The 15,354-nt window shown below is 41.9% G+C and overlaps 1 protein-coding gene across 1 annotated transcript in view; it reads right to left on the bottom strand.

Moving 5' to 3' along the window:
* Positions 1-148: 148 nt before the first annotated feature.
* LOC115784506 (protein sidekick-2-like) overlaps positions 149-15,354 on the bottom strand; it is a 37,112-nt gene continuing 21,906 nt past the window's right edge. Inside the window, exons 21-44 of the mRNA XM_030735748.1 lie at positions 15,084-15,205; positions 14,816-14,925; positions 14,387-14,537; positions 12,947-13,184; positions 12,741-12,856; positions 12,436-12,625; positions 12,189-12,287; positions 11,482-11,676; positions 11,183-11,384; positions 10,967-11,070; positions 10,638-10,708; positions 10,383-10,518; positions 10,124-10,180; positions 9,605-9,706; positions 9,362-9,477; positions 9,052-9,238; positions 7,730-7,867; positions 6,962-7,123; positions 6,752-6,877; positions 6,497-6,661; positions 6,260-6,400; positions 5,414-5,558; positions 2,713-2,842; positions 149-1,262 (exon numbers count right to left, since the gene is read on the bottom strand). Coding sequence (XP_030591608.1) covers positions 843-1,262; positions 2,713-2,842; positions 5,414-5,558; positions 6,260-6,400; positions 6,497-6,661; positions 6,752-6,877; positions 6,962-7,123; positions 7,730-7,867; positions 9,052-9,238; positions 9,362-9,477; positions 9,605-9,706; positions 10,124-10,180; positions 10,383-10,518; positions 10,638-10,708; positions 10,967-11,070; positions 11,183-11,384; positions 11,482-11,676; positions 12,189-12,287; positions 12,436-12,625; positions 12,741-12,856; positions 12,947-13,184; positions 14,387-14,537; positions 14,816-14,925; positions 15,084-15,205 — 3,623 coding nt within the window. The 3' untranslated portion in view covers positions 149-842. The remainder of the gene's footprint in view (positions 1,263-2,712; positions 2,843-5,413; positions 5,559-6,259; positions 6,401-6,496; positions 6,662-6,751; positions 6,878-6,961; positions 7,124-7,729; positions 7,868-9,051; positions 9,239-9,361; positions 9,478-9,604; positions 9,707-10,123; positions 10,181-10,382; positions 10,519-10,637; positions 10,709-10,966; positions 11,071-11,182; positions 11,385-11,481; positions 11,677-12,188; positions 12,288-12,435; positions 12,626-12,740; positions 12,857-12,946; positions 13,185-14,386; positions 14,538-14,815; positions 14,926-15,083; positions 15,206-15,354) is intronic.

Raw genomic sequence — 15,354 nt, 5'->3', positions numbered from 1 at the left:
CCATGAGCAACGGTAAAGAAAACAAATGCACATTATTAGCGTCGTTTTAGCTTGTATATCTACTGACATGAGCACACAATCAACATCCTCACACTACGATAAAGGTGCCACAATGCTTTAATGTGATTCATAACATTTTCACTAGTGATGCTCTGAAAATACTGAGCTTGAAGCTGCTTGATATAAATATCTGGTAAACAATATGAGACAAGTACATATAGTAAATACACAATGCAGTTCCAACAATGATTAGGCAGAGTGAGAGACTTAAAGGCAGCTGAGGGCTACAGTGACCGCAAGTGCCTCTCTCCAACTCAAGAGTCATTTTCTCACTAACAGTTCGCCCTTTGTCAGACATCACTTATTCCATAAGAGTTGGTTTTTCCATTGTCCAGTCTCAGCAAGCCAAGTGGTCCATACTCTAAGGTGGTTGTTTTCCATAAAGCTCTCGTATTAAACAATAATACAGGGGTTTTAAAAACAAGGATTTCTTTTTCAGAACTTCTGGTTCTCTTCACCCTTCTTTACATCACCGATCCTTCAAATGAATTTGCTAAAGCAACACAAGAACCTTCAAATGATTGTCTTTTCATAAAGTACATATTACACAGATTAACCAACCATACGCGCGCAACACAATCATACATACACTCTTCACAGAGGAGAAAGCACTATTTAAGATGCCTGCAATGCTTAATATTGAGCAACAACTCTGTCGGTAACACATAAGGAAAAATCAAAATTAAAAAAAAAAAAAGGAGCAAAATACAAATAAACCAACAACAACAAAAATCAAAGTTTCGTCCTCAGGGTCCTGTTGTTATTGGAAGGAGAGCTGTGTGTCAAACAAAAGAGGAGAAGCCTGCGGTAGGTGCCTGAGCGGCACAGCCGAGGCTGCTGGGGGGCCGGTACAGGGTGCTGTGCTGGCTGGGGGGGTCGGAGGACAGCAGGGAGGGGGTGGGAGTCCGGCTTCCCTTAGGCCTGAAGAGAGTGCCCTGGCCTTGGCACTGGGGCTGCGGCGACTGGGCGCTCGGGGGGAGGAGAGGGGGAAGAGGGGGCAGGGGGGGCACGGGTGGTGGGTGTTGTCGTGACTCTTGTTCCACCAGGGGCTCGGGCTGGGAGTAGCCGTATGCCGGCGGACGAGTGACACCCTTCTGCTGCCGCCGCCAGGAGTTGTAGTAGGTGGGGTCGCTGATGTAGTGGTTAACAAAGGAGTGGGTCTTCTGCCGACTCTGATCCACTTCATATTCGCTGTCGCTGCCCTGTTAGTCAATCAGGAAAACAATTCAAAGTTACTTTGGCAGTAAAAAAAATGAGCACCGCAAGACCACTAAACAGGACATACACTAAGTTGCTTACTACAAAGAATAATGACAGCTACATTTCCATGCTCTCAAATCAAGGCTAATTCTATTTCCAGTATTGTGCAGTTGGTTGACAAATGACACAATAGCTACTGAGTCACAAGCACAGCAGGACATGCCTACTGACAATGGGAAATCTGTGAATCCATGTGCAATTCTATGGGGCAGATAATCACTTCTATTGAGAATATTTCAGCTATAGGAGCTCACCGATAGCTCTGCGGAGCACAAATATGATACATGTAAACAAGTGTGTCCTAGAATTAGAGAAAGATCGTGTTAACAGGATTAATCTGCTTTTCTTGCAACACCAAACCGTCAGTTTCCAAGTAGAAAATTCTTGTGTGAGTGAATCCTCTTGTTATTCTGCAGTTTAAAGAAAAGACAGTAAAAGCCTCCCACAGAAAGCATTACACATTTGGCACATTTGTGTGCCTGATGAGCACTTGCCCATCTACCACTTTTATTGAAACACTGCAGCTCAGCAGATGTTGAAGCGCCATTTATTTGCACAAGTGTCAGGTAAACAGTGGGAGGCTACGCAGAGGAAAAGTATAACACCAGTTTGTGTCTCCTGGGAGATCTGTTTTTTTTGTTGTTGTTGTTGTTGTTTTTTTCTTTCAAACTGGGTTGAACAATTTTCTGCCTGTGTAGGTACCAGGCAAATTGGCCAGGGAGACACGGTGCAAGTGTGGGAAGACAAATGTTCAGAATCTGCTACAATCGGCTTCTCTGCCATTTGTCTCCGCCATCCCTCGTCACTTCAAAGCTCCCATCTCCTCACTGGGCCAAACTATTCTACACGCACCCCGAGCTGTTCAGATCATCACATCGCAGCCAAGACGAACAATTTCTGGTTGACAAAAATTAATTAGTTGTGAAGATATTTCAGCACACATGAGACATGAGAACTGGCTGTGTATTTCCCTCCCATGAAAGAAATCGGTATTTAAAGATCCAGAAATGTCAGCCGTCGCTGTGCGACGCTGACAGAGGATATTTAATTTTGAGGCGATCCACTTGAGGCAGATTTTGTTGCAGAATGTCATTAATTCATCGTCACAAATGCTGCTTCATAATTAGACAGCTGTCTTGCTTCTGCATCTAGCAAAGCGGCGACTGTGACAGGAACAGTGGAGCTCATCAAGAGGATAGATGGCAAATGCAAGAAAAGTAAAAGAAAGTTGAACCAGAGAAGGATTTTTTTTTTAGTTTTAAAAGGTTACAACTTTGCCCTGAGGACTTTGTCATGCTGAGAAATTTAAACAGTTGAATTTGACTTTTTAATTTAATTGCTTATTCCAGACACAGGGTTGGGCATAGATTGTAAGCCAGGGTCACTGCTCACCTGTGAGTCAGATATCTCAGAGGGTTTTTCAGTCAGACTGCTGCTTTCTGCTGGGATCAGGTCATTATACTTAGTGCTGACATCCTCGTCTGAGTAGTGCAGACTTCCGGGACTGGGTCTCGGAGGAGAGCTGGAAAAAAAAAAAAAAAAAAAAAAACATTATGTAGAAAGTGACAAATGTACATGAGTTATAAAAGCAAAAAAATGACAAAGAGTTATATTATAAGAAATGATAATTGCACTCTCTGAACTGATTTTCTAAAGCTCTCACTGTTTTTGGGGGGGGGGGGGGTAAAAAAGCTGTGTCAGTGCTGTGACTGACACCACAGAGACAACAAAGCAAAGCTTGCAAAACAGTTCTAAAAATGAAGCTTCACAAGCCACACAGTGTTCAGTGGGAACAACATGAATGGATCCAGTATGGACTCATTGATTATGAAAATGATGGCTCAGTTCAGACAAGCACAGCATGGGTTATTTGTGCATACTTGGAAGCCGCTACATAAGGCAGGTCGGAGATTATAATTGATCTTGTATTACTGTAGAGTCTTTACCTTACAATATAAAGTGCCTGTAGTTGTAATTTGGCTCTATATAAATAAAACTGAATTGAACTGAATCTTATACTTTTGCTATTTCCTTCTAATCTTTGCAAAGTGTTTGTGGACATTTGGCACTGGACTCGAGCCCAGCTCAGGAACAGGATATATGCAAAAAAAAAAAAAAAAAAAAAAAAAGCATGACGATGAAGATCATGAAAGCACTCTGTGGTGATTAAAGCCGAATTAATACACAGAGTGACTCGTCAGAATTTTAGAATTCATGCAGAAAAGCTGGCTAACTAAGCGTGGACTTGAGCTCTGTGAGCATTAAGAAGTTCTCATACAGTATGAATGCGAGTCAAGTAAAAAAGAACTGCTTAACTTCTTTTAGCTCCAGTCATTAAGTCCATGAAGTGAAGCAGAGAGAAACATCTGTGCAGACAATTATTTTTATCCTTATGCTGTAATGGCTGCTGCTGCGTTCAAGGTCTGCTGAGATTGAATTGGATGGCCCGAAAGCCAAAACTGGACCACTACCCTCGCATCACTGCGTTACATCAGTGGGCTCAGTATGTGTGTCAGGCTAATGCATTAAAAGAAGGGTTTGCTCAGTTGGTTTTAGAAAAAGAGACTAAAGAATTACATAAACTAGGGATTGCATGAAAGTAAATGTTTAAATGATCTGAAATAGAAAATGTGTGTGGGGGCAGAATAGACAAGCATAAAATGCTGTGATGTCAAGTGTAATATTAAGGCATAAAGCAGACAACCTTGACAATCTCTGAAAAAAAAAAAAAAAAAGTTCATATGTACTGAGATAAATGCAGGCGCTAAATCACTGGGAATGTCAAGAACAAGCTTAGGAGACACAACATGACAACAGCTGTGAAAAAGTTGACACAACAAAGGGATATCTCCTCTGGGTTAAAGGGGATGATGTGAGGGGGTGGACTGCGAAGAAAAAAAAAAACTACATTAAGACAAGGTTGAACCAGACATAAAAAGGATGGAGCCATGTGAGTGTAGGGGGTGGAGGGGCAATAGATTCTGAGCTTTGAATTATTTAGGAGCACTGTATTTATCCTCTTGCATTATCTGTCTAATTCATCCTTCTTTCCTTCACCCCTTCAAATATCCCACAGGGAGCTCTTCCGCTCTTCCTCCTTAGTCTACAGATCATTAACAAACAGTACGGTACCAGTTTGGAGCTCTTCAAAGAGACGGAGCTACATGCTCAAGGCTCTTTGATCCCCTTGGCCTCTGTGGTCAAGGAGAAAATAACAGATTCATTTGCCCTTTAACGCACCCCCCAGCACATTCCACCGCAACGTGCCCACTAATGTGCAGAAAACATCTTTTTTAGTGTTGTGACAAGGAGCAGACACTGAATCACCATCCACCAACACAACTGACTGTCCGTTCCTCTAGCCTGACCTACGTCTGCACACAAGCTTCTCCTGCCTCAAGTCTTGTGAAATTCCATTTATCTAATGTTTACACAATCATTATCAACGAGGCAGCCTACCAGAGTCCTGCTGACATTACTCTGTGTTGTGACAGCCCTTGTAGCACTGCGTTTAAGAGACCCTCTGGCCAAAAATAAATAGTGGGTTCTATCTCATAAGTACTCTTTATATTATTTCTTTCTGCCTTTAGGATTACCTGCATCACCTCAATAAAGGTTCATTATTTGTTTACGAAGTCTCAGAAGTCTGCATTTGAGTCCGCAACCAGCAATTCATGACACTCCTTGCCTAAAGCTTTGATGAGCAGACAAAGAGCTTCTGAATGCTAATTAGCCGGGATTGTGTTGTCCCCTAATATGTATTTTTGCTCCACTCAAACACTGAATATCAATGAGACGAGATGAAGGAGGCTCAAATCACCAGCTGGTGCCCTCAAGGTTCATTTTTTTTTTTTTTTTTCTCTCAAAAATGATATACTGCTGTTGAGGGAAGAGCGGGACACACAACGCCAAATATTAATTCTTGCAAATATTACAAGTAACACAATGAAGTGGAAGAGAAAACACGGACAAAACTGACAAAGCAATATGTCTGAGAAATGGAATCTTTGCCGGCAATATGTAAAAGCGATGGTTAGCTGAATACCACAGCTCATAATGAGGACAGGAGATATTTGCAGTGATGCCGACTGACCGGGTATAGATGCCGTTTTTGCGGCAGAACGAGTTCTTCACAGAGAGGCGGCGGTTGTTGAGCTCCAGGGCTGGGAAGCGGCCCTCGTCCAGGCGCACCATCTCTCCGTGCGTCAGAGGCAGCGATGTGCAGTTGGAGTGGTTGCCTGGACGGGGGTATGAGGATGACACTGTGTGGGTTTTGAAATAAATTAATCAAATCTAGAATACGTTTCAATCCTTTGGATTAATTTAACACTCTTCAGCCGACACAATTTTTGACACAAAAGAAGAGAGACCTGCACAGTGTTTGGTACTAATGCCAAATAAAACCAGCAGCCCCCAGTTACGCAGCCCAGGTTCACAACTGGGCAACAATGATTAAAATCCTCTACTGCACCCTTATGTGTATAAAGAAAATAACCTTGACTTTCACTCATGAAAGCTGGCCTGCTGATACAGTGGTAAAGGAGCAACTTGTGGTGCTGTTAAATAATTACTCTCAGTCTGTCTAATGACCTGAGCATTAAATCACTGCCAAACCATTTATTCCAGTATTGATCCAGGCTGCAGTAAAATGCAAACAATAATATTTATTCATCTGCCAATTCCAGCTGTTTCACTGATAACATTTAGTCTCATCTTTCCCCTGTCAGCCAGACAATGGAGGGAAATCAAGGTCATTTGTCTAATTGTGTGGGCCTTTACACTCCCATTTTACAAGATAGACTCCTTTGGATGCAGCAGTCATTAAAATGCAGTGCTCAGCAGACCTGTCCAAGAGGAAGACAAATTCCACTCGATAGCCTAGCCTGCAAAAAGAGAGAGAGACTGAGATATTAGCAGAGTTTAGTGTTGTGTTTCATACCTGAGTCTGCTTTTTTGGTATATTTTTTACTCTGGCCTCGGATGATGAGGATGAAAATAAGGAGGAGGATGAAGATGAGTCCCACAAGGGCAATGACTACCAAGAACCACCACTCCTCATAGAAGGGAGACACTTTCTGGGCTGGAAACAAATAATAGATGTTAATACCTAAATAAAAGGAATATTCACTATTTAACACAACCCTGTATTAACTCTTCATTTTACATTATAGCTAACCTGATATGGAAGGGGACGGGGCGCTGGGGGATCCATAGCCGTAGTCGTTGACGGCAATTACTCGAAAGTCATAGGTGACCCCTTCTCGTAGCATGTCCATATTAAGTGTGTAGGATGTCACTTCTTTGGGAATGTCTTTGATGAGAATATCCCACAATCCTTCGTCTAAAGACAAAATACGAAAGTATGTGATTAAAATCAAACTTGCATGTTGGACGGATTCAGTCTCAAACAGCATATATGTAACTGACTCACCAGAAGGTCTGGCCTCGATGACGTATCGTGTGATGGGTGCGCGGCCTTGATCGCCACTTGTCCAATGAAGTGTGAGAGCGGCTCCATATCGAGAAATAAAAGGTTCTCCAGGAGGGCCTGGAGCTCCTGAGAAGACAAGAATGGTAGAAATAATGACAACAAAGCCCTACAAAGATTAATTTAAATTACATAAGAACTTTAGCACCCTACCTTCTCCGGGTCCAGTGGTGATGTTGGCCTCAACCTCAGGGCCATAAGTGAGTGTTTTGGCCCGGATACGAAAGTTATATGTGACGCCATCAGTCAGGTCTTTGATCTTCATCCACTGGGGAGCACTGCCCTTCACATCTACTGTCACTATCTTACTGACACCTGGAGTGCGAGGAGAGGAGTCTGTACAGGAAACACTAAGACTCTAGATACTGCGTTCTACAAGCAACACAGAGCCAAGCTTTGTGCGTAAGTGCAGACATACAATCACACACAAGACCAGATAAACTGACTGTCAGAAACCAGAACATCACTGCATAACACCAAATGCATGTGATAGATGAAACCAACTGGAATTCAGCAGCTTTATTACTTTGATTGGCTTAACTCTTGGTCAATTAGCAGATAGCCACAGGACCACAGCAGCCTCAGCTTAGCATTCCACCTCTGCTCCCAATTACTTGTCAATCTGATCCAGGCAACCACACTTAGCTGGCTATTAACCATGTTGCTCTCAGTAAGAGTGAAAGCTGTACAAAATCTCACAAGAACATTCCAGCATATTTTATCAGCCATGCCATATATGTTACTGCAGGGCCTACACTCATCTGTAACGAATTAGAGCATGAGTTTAAGCAGCATAGGTTAAAAAAAAAAAAAAAAGAGTATGGTTAGGAGGCTAGAGGTCATAAATCACTGTGTGAGAAAAGCAAGCTGAGGAATGTCAAGCAATTGCAGAGTTGTTAGGCTTCAGGAAGAGCTTCTCACCATCAACTGGAGAACAGGGCTCATATACCAGGCGGTAGCCCTCAATGATGCCGTTGGCCTGCTTAGGCTCTCCCCAGGACACGTTGACCGAAGTGGTGGTCAACTCACTGAAGTGTATGTAGCTCGGAGCACTTGGTGCTTTTGTTAAAGAAAAGGGGACAAGTTGCAATGATAGTTGAAACTTTCTAAGTCCTGAGATAAAACTGAATACTTAAAAAAAAAACAAGTTATGCAAATTAACACAAAACATGAACTCTAGGAGAATTAGGAAAAAAAATTAAAAAGAAATAATCAGCAAAAATTAAATGCAGCATGATTCTGTGTGTAAAAATTGGGTACTGTAGTAGAGGACAAAACAAAATCCCATATAAGAGTATAGGCAACTAATACCCTAAAACCCCAAAACAGACACTAAAGTGACACTAAAATTCATTCTGTGACCTTGAACAACAGCTTTGAGAATTCTGAGTGCTGAACCAGCCCAGATCCAGCTAAGTGTCAGGATTTAGGCACAATTCTGCATAAAAATCACAAAAGCTTGTGTTGGCTCACTTCCCAGTACCCTGTTGTGTGAGGAGCCAAAATTCCTGCCTGTGTTTTTAAGTTCTCAGCACTTTGTACCCTTTGCCAATGTCACAGCCTTCAAGGGGGTGGAAGAGATGGGAGAAATATACACTGTAAGCCATTCTGTGCAAAAAAAAAAAAAAAAAAAGCAGAGGAGGGACTTTCACTAGCTGGTAAACAGACATCTTTGTGTAGTTGTAGCCAAAAAAACCCAAACAAACCTAATCTACATGTGTCCCCCGCATTTTATATTCTTTTCTCCTCTGCTGTCATTAGGCTTCATCCCCAATGGCTTGACCAGGAAAAGGTGCCAAAAAGACTCTAATACTAGATCTCTAAAACTACATCTCACAAGACAAAACTAAACTCTTTAGTGAGAATGTTTCTTGCTAAATAGGAGGGGCAGGTTTAATATTAATTGTCTTAACGCTGCAGTAACTACTGCAGTTTTTGCAGTATAACACAATGAAAGCACTGCCTATTCTCTTTCAGGAACCTTTTGTACCACTCTATTTTTCACAAGCTTTGAAAACCATGCACACACCAAAGCAATGTTGTTAAATAATGAGCAGTCATCTTGTGCAGATGACACGGGGGGGGGGGGGGGGGGGGGGGGGGGGGGTTGACTAAAGATAAAGAGGAATAAGATATATAGATCCTAAGACTGCAAAACACTAGATGCTGCAAGATAAATCCCTCCAGTCTTTTGAAGGATCACTGTAATCTTTCTGTCCACGTCCAGATTTTGCGTGACTCACCCGCTTGCTGAGTGCGCCCTCTGGTGGGCAGGGAGCGGGGCCCATCCCCTGCAGCGTTGAAGGCTGCCACGCTGATCATGTAGGTGGTGTAGCCTGTCAGATTTTTAAGCTTCACCCCAAGCTCTGGCAGGAACAGCGTGCGCAGGCGCTCTGTCTCATTCTGGAGCTGAAACTCCCAAAAATAAATCTAGAAGCAGAATAAAAGAGTCCAGGATGCAGGATTCAGATGTTTTTTTTTTTTTTTTATGAAAATATCTAAGTATGAAAGATATGATGTTTGATTCATTAAAAGAAGACACATTATTGATACCTTGTAACCCTGTATGTCTCCATTCTGGGCATCCAGGGGAGGCGGGTCCCATGTGACATCCAGCTGAGTGGCTGTTGAGGACTGGACCACCACATTTTGTGGCGGGGCTGTTGGGACTGAATAAGGGCAGAACTTAAGTAATAGAGCTATTATCTTTAATGTGTTATATCTGCTAAACATTCAATAAAGATAAAAGGGTAAGTAGACTTGCACACTTGCTGCACAGAGAGGAAAGGAACATACCTGCCTCTCCAACAAACACTTCCTGTGGTGCACTGCTAGGACCCTCCCCCACAGCATTATACACACTGAGACGAATCTCATAGCGTTTGTGTTTACTCAAATCTGCAAGCAGAGAACCCACAGCAGCATTTGAACAGAACAGTTAGGATGAAAGAGTAATAAGAAGTTACTCCAGAGAGAAACAGGCATACTGATGCCCGCTGGAAGAACAATGAAGAGTTAGAATTGTGAAGCAAACTGGTGAAAAGGTGAGGTTGTTTTGGGGACATGTGGAAGATCTGTCAGTAATTAAAAAGACTGAAAGCATGCTGAAATAATGACGGGGAAGCTTGGAGAGATTAAAGTCATTTGCACACAGCAAGAAACTGCGGTGGCCCCTTAGTGGCTACAGATGAGTGGGAGGATGGAAGGCGCACTTGCTGTAAATTAGTATACAAATGGCATATTTTGTGGAAATAAAATTTCACAGATGACATGCAAACAGATGGAGGGTAATGAAAGAAAGAGTCACAGACTTACTATCAAGTTCATACTGAGTGAGCGAAGATTCACTCAAGTTCCTGATGCTGTAGGGAGCTGGAGTTTAAATTGAAAATGGGTGAGATTGGGGGGATAAAGGGAGGTTTACAGAAATGGGAAAGAGTGGCAATATTAGGACATTTCTGTTTATGTGTTTTTGAATAACCTGCAGCATTTGGCGATGGTAAAGCAGGACAATTAAGCGAAGTTAAATATATTTAAATAACAGGTAGCAGCTTTCAAAAAGGACTTAACTCACCAGTAAGATCAGCCCAGTTCGCTGAGGGACTGTTGACTGTGCGGACAGTGAAGCTGCGTACTCTGTCATAGTGTAACTCCCTGTACCTGACCCTGAACCCCAACAAGACTCCATTTATGTGGTCCTCAGGGGGAGGCTAGGAGGAGAGGAAGTCTGCTTAATGCCCGATACTAATGATGGCCAGTTAATATTAGTTTCTATTGTCATTTTGTCAATTAAAAAAAAAAAGAAACATTTTCAAGCCATTCAACCTACCTGCCACCTGACCATTACAGAGGTGGTGGTGTGGGGTGTAACAGACAGTATTGTTGGCGCTTTGTCTGGGGCTAGAGAAGATAAAAAAGAAAACATTGCTTTACCAAATCAGCATAGCTGTGGAGAGTGATATGCAGTTCAAACAATGTGGTGGAGAACAGCTCCAGAGTCAATACGCATACTGTTGACGTAAAGTATTCACTGTGACAATTCAAAGTCAAAGCATAAATGTAAAGGCATGCTTTCACAGTTACAAAGTGTACAACTCAATGGGAAAATCAATAGATAATGTCTCTGTGGTACGTGCTGGCTTAGTCGCAAATTCTTACCATCCTGTAATGTAGTGATGGCCTCACTCTCCTCACTGTATTCACTGTCTCCAATGTCATTGGTGGCTTTAACACGGAACTGATAAGAAGTAAATGGCTTTAACCTTGAGAGAGAGAGAGAAAAGTGTGTGTCACATAGAGCTACTAACAATAATACTGATAATGCAAAAATTAAAGCAGACTTTTATTTATATATATATATATACAGATATATACCTGTCCACTATATAGGAGTTTGTTTCATGGCTGACTGATGCAGAGTGAACAGTCCAGTTGCTGTCTGGAAGCTCTCTGTACTGGACCGTGTAGTAACGAACTGGGGACAAGCCATCGCTGCCTGGTTCCCATGACAACAGCACTCTGCGAGCCTGGACTTCCTCTTGAGGCACTGTGGGACGGCTCGTGGGTTGGGGTCGAGCTAAAGGGCACAGACAGACACGCGGTCCCTCTCAGACTTAATATTTAGAGGTGGATAATTTAAATAATACATTTTAGCGGCAGGATTTTACACTAACCTCTCTTCTCTGTTGTGACCACCAAAGCCTCTGCAGCCTCCCCCCAACCCTTGCGCGTTTGAGCAGTGAGCCGGAATACATAAACCATTTCTGGTTTCAGTCCAGTTGCCGTGTACTGCCGCGCGCTGGGGCTCAGCACGTCCACGGTTGCAGCATTGCTGTTTGAAGAGTTTCTTCTGAATGTGATCTGATAAGCTGAGAAGACAAACTCATCTCAAAATAAAGTCACGCATAAAAAAGGGATAAGCAAGAAAAACAAATTGGCTCCAGTTCAAAATCAAACCAGAGGAGATGGGGAAATTTGAAGGGAGATTCCCTTCTTGGACTAAGACTTAATTTTAATCAAGGCTTAAGTCTTAAGGCTGTTTTCCCCTGATTTTCATTACATTTAATTTGGACAGTCCAGCACTGTAGCTGAGTTGTAAGATTTTATTTCCTTGTTTAATCTGTCTTTTTTTATTTGAGCTCATTCTCACCTTCTCTTCTATTCTACTCATTTGACATCCCATTAATTTGTGTCTTTTTATTGTCTTGTATGTCTTTTATACCTTTTCTCAATGTCTTTAATACATCACTCACAGCCCTTTATATTTCCTACTTACTGAAAGCTGTTATAAAAATAAAATTCCACTGCTTTGTCTCGCATTGACTTTATCTCACAGTGCTATCAAAGCCTGTGGCAGAAGCTCTGTTTATTGTAAACTCACCCAGTATAATTCCATTGGGCTGCGCGGGAGGTTGCCAGATGAGCCTAACAGAGGTGGTACGGACTTCTGGGAACAAGATGCCAACTGGAGGGCCTGGTACTGCCACACCAAATGAAGAATCATTAGGGAAGAATGTCATATGTGACAGAAGTGTGGTGATTAAGAAAAGAAAAATATACATTTTGTTTATAGATAAAGAACTTCAGGTATAGCAAAAAAAGATATTTTGCACATTAATTTAATTTACCATCATCCAAAGTCCTCTCTAGAATGGATGGTGAGCTGCACCTTCCGTCTCCGATTCGTGTGAAGGCTAATACTTGGATCTCATATAGGACATACTTGCCCAGACCAGTCAGCTGGATACTATGACTGGTGTTTCCCTCTATTGTCCAGAAACTGGGAGCTGTGTCTGAGTCCTTCTCCTTATAGACGACCTGAAAGATGCGGGAAATTTTGAATTTTAGCATATTAGCACTTAGAAAGTCAATGATTTTTTTTTTTATGTGATTCTTAAATGTGTATCAGTGTGAGATGAATGGTGTGTGCTACCTTATAGCCCAAGATGAGTCCATTGCGATCGGTCTCTTGGACTTCTCCCCACCGCACCAATATGCTGCTGGAAGTGGTGGCAAATGCTGAAACATTGGTGGGGCCGCTGGAGGGCACTGCAGCAGAGGAAAAAGGTTGACATTTTGAATACGTCAGCCATATCTATGTAATTTTAAGATGCCATCATAATATATTTCCTTACTCACCAGACTCCCTTGTCCTGCAATGGACTGGCTGACTCCACGGTCCAGAGCCAATCCCATTGATGGCCTGAACTCTGACCTCATACTCTGTCCACTCTTCCAAATCCTCTATGGTGAACTCCCTCTCCAGCCGGTCCATGATGACATGGGAAAGGACTCCCCCTTTAGATCCGGCTTTGGCGTATTGGATGCGGTACCCAACCAGATCTGGATTGCCATTGTACTCCCACTCTGGAAGAGGCTAAGAAGAAGCGGTGTTGATAATTAGTTGGGACTGCAGGGATTAGTTTAGATGTTAAAATAAGCATTTTAAGAAAATGGCTTAAAATAGCTGTTAATAATTATCACGATCCTGATTTAGTATTTTTATTTCATTCAGAAAGTACAGGTCTTGAAAAACAATAGAAACATGGTTGCTCAGCAGGGCATGAATACAGGTTTTAGTGATTTTTCATGAATTATTACTGAAAAGCAACAGTATTTTTATACTCACTCTTTAGCTCCATCTCTCATTACTAATGAGAACAAGATAGCTCTATTTTTTATGGAGTATAGCGCCTAACACCAGCACTTGTACATTTATGATAAGTGAGAAAATCTGCTTAAATGCAGTGAACTTATAGGAGTTGTGTTTTTGGAATTAATGCCGTCTTGATTCACAGACGCTTCTATGCCACAGCCATGAAGTGAGCCACAAAATTTTACGACAGTTTAACACCCAGCTTGCGAAAGAGGCCACAATCAGTGCGCTGTCATCAATTTGTAGAGCCTATTACCCAGCTGACACCTCTTTGCTGGTATATCTACCTTTTTTAATCCTTTTTAAGGAGCTGCAGGAATGTCACAAGTCTCTGTGTCTCAGTACTCAGGCAATGCCACAGTGATGGCAGTGGAGAGATGTCACGACGAGTTCTTTGGCCAAAAGCTGACACAGAACTCAGCAATAACCAAGGACACAGAGCATGCAGCTTTATTAACCACTACGGATACCATCTCCTTCATTTATTCAACATATAACCGAGCCCAGAGAACAGCTGGAAATTTGAAGAAGGAAAAGCCAACGTTAAAAAAAAAGGTTTCTAAACTGAGTCTTTGTGAAAACAGGGTGTAGGTCCGTCCATTTAAAAAGAACTTTAAGTTGAATAAAGTGGTTAAGAACATGGATAGATGGATTTTTTTTTTTAAATCTGATTTTTACAAAGCCTCTCTTAATATTAACAACTCAAGGGCATTTCCCCAATTCCATCTTATCACAACATTACTTCCCAACATTTCCAGAAGAAAAAAAAGTAATTTTAAAATAGCTTATAGATGCTTATGCATTTAAAAACATATTAAAATCTACACATCTAAAATTGAGTCCTGACCTAATAAATGATAAAACTCAACTAACTTTAGCCTGCCTGAATTAGGACAAATGTTAAATGAAGGGTGGTGTCTTACCACCCAGCGAAGCCACAGGCTAGTCTCACTAGCTGTGCGCAGGGTGACATTTGCAGGGGCGATGTCTGGAGGGGCCTGCAGGGTCTGGATCTTCCTGGAGGGTTGACTGGGAGGACTGGTGCCCACAATGTTTACCTGACGCATTCGGAACCTGCAACAAAGGAAACCAGATGGATGTGGATAAAACTGCGGATAAATGGGTGTTTAATCTGTTTAATATAGAAGATTAGATTTGATTTGTTTCCAATTGAATAAAACGGGACTTCAATGATGTCCAAAAAGGAAGTTGGTGAATGTAGTAACAGAGAATTGGATCTTTTTATGAGCAGAGTTAAAGGCTAGAATAATTTTGATCTAACATTAGGCAGGAGTGTAAGATGATTTTCTGTGTGTAGAGGATGCACAATGGTTTGATGCGTGTGTGCTCACCTGTAGTAAGTATAAGGGTTCAGGTCTAGGACCTCCAGTGATCTAGCATCAGGTTCATTAGCCAGCTGCTGAACCATTAGCCACTCTTCATTTTCTCCAATTATACCAATCTGAAATGCACAGAAAAATGAAGCGACATCAGCAGCTAAGCAAATGAAACAAATATGACTGTTCAACCAAAGCGCCACCATAAAGAACATTTGAAATGAATTAAAAAATGCAATACATTCCTAAAATGTCAACATTTTAAAATACAAGTAAATCCCACCTGAGCTTCAACCTGCCAACGAGAAATGGATGTTTTGCCATCGTAACCAGGCTTGAACTGCAGAGTGACGGAGCGAGGGCCGATGTTAGAGATGGCTAAATTGGTTGGAGGACCAGGCAACTCTGTAGTGGAGAATTGAGAACAGACAAATTAAATTAACACGTGAATTTACAGACTGCTGAACAGAAATCTGCTGAATGGAATGACTATCCTAGTTATAACCCAATATAAGGACACTACCAAATACTAAATCGTTCTTATACTCAGTAAA

The sequence above is a fragment of the Archocentrus centrarchus genome, chromosome 8 (assembly GCF_007364275.1).
Source record: "Archocentrus centrarchus isolate MPI-CPG fArcCen1 chromosome 8, fArcCen1, whole genome shotgun sequence".
NCBI classification, from domain to species: domain Eukaryota; kingdom Metazoa; phylum Chordata; class Actinopteri; order Cichliformes; family Cichlidae; genus Archocentrus; species Archocentrus centrarchus.
Note: the sequence above shows the minus strand (reverse complement) of the source record. Positions and strands in the feature narration are given on the sequence as shown.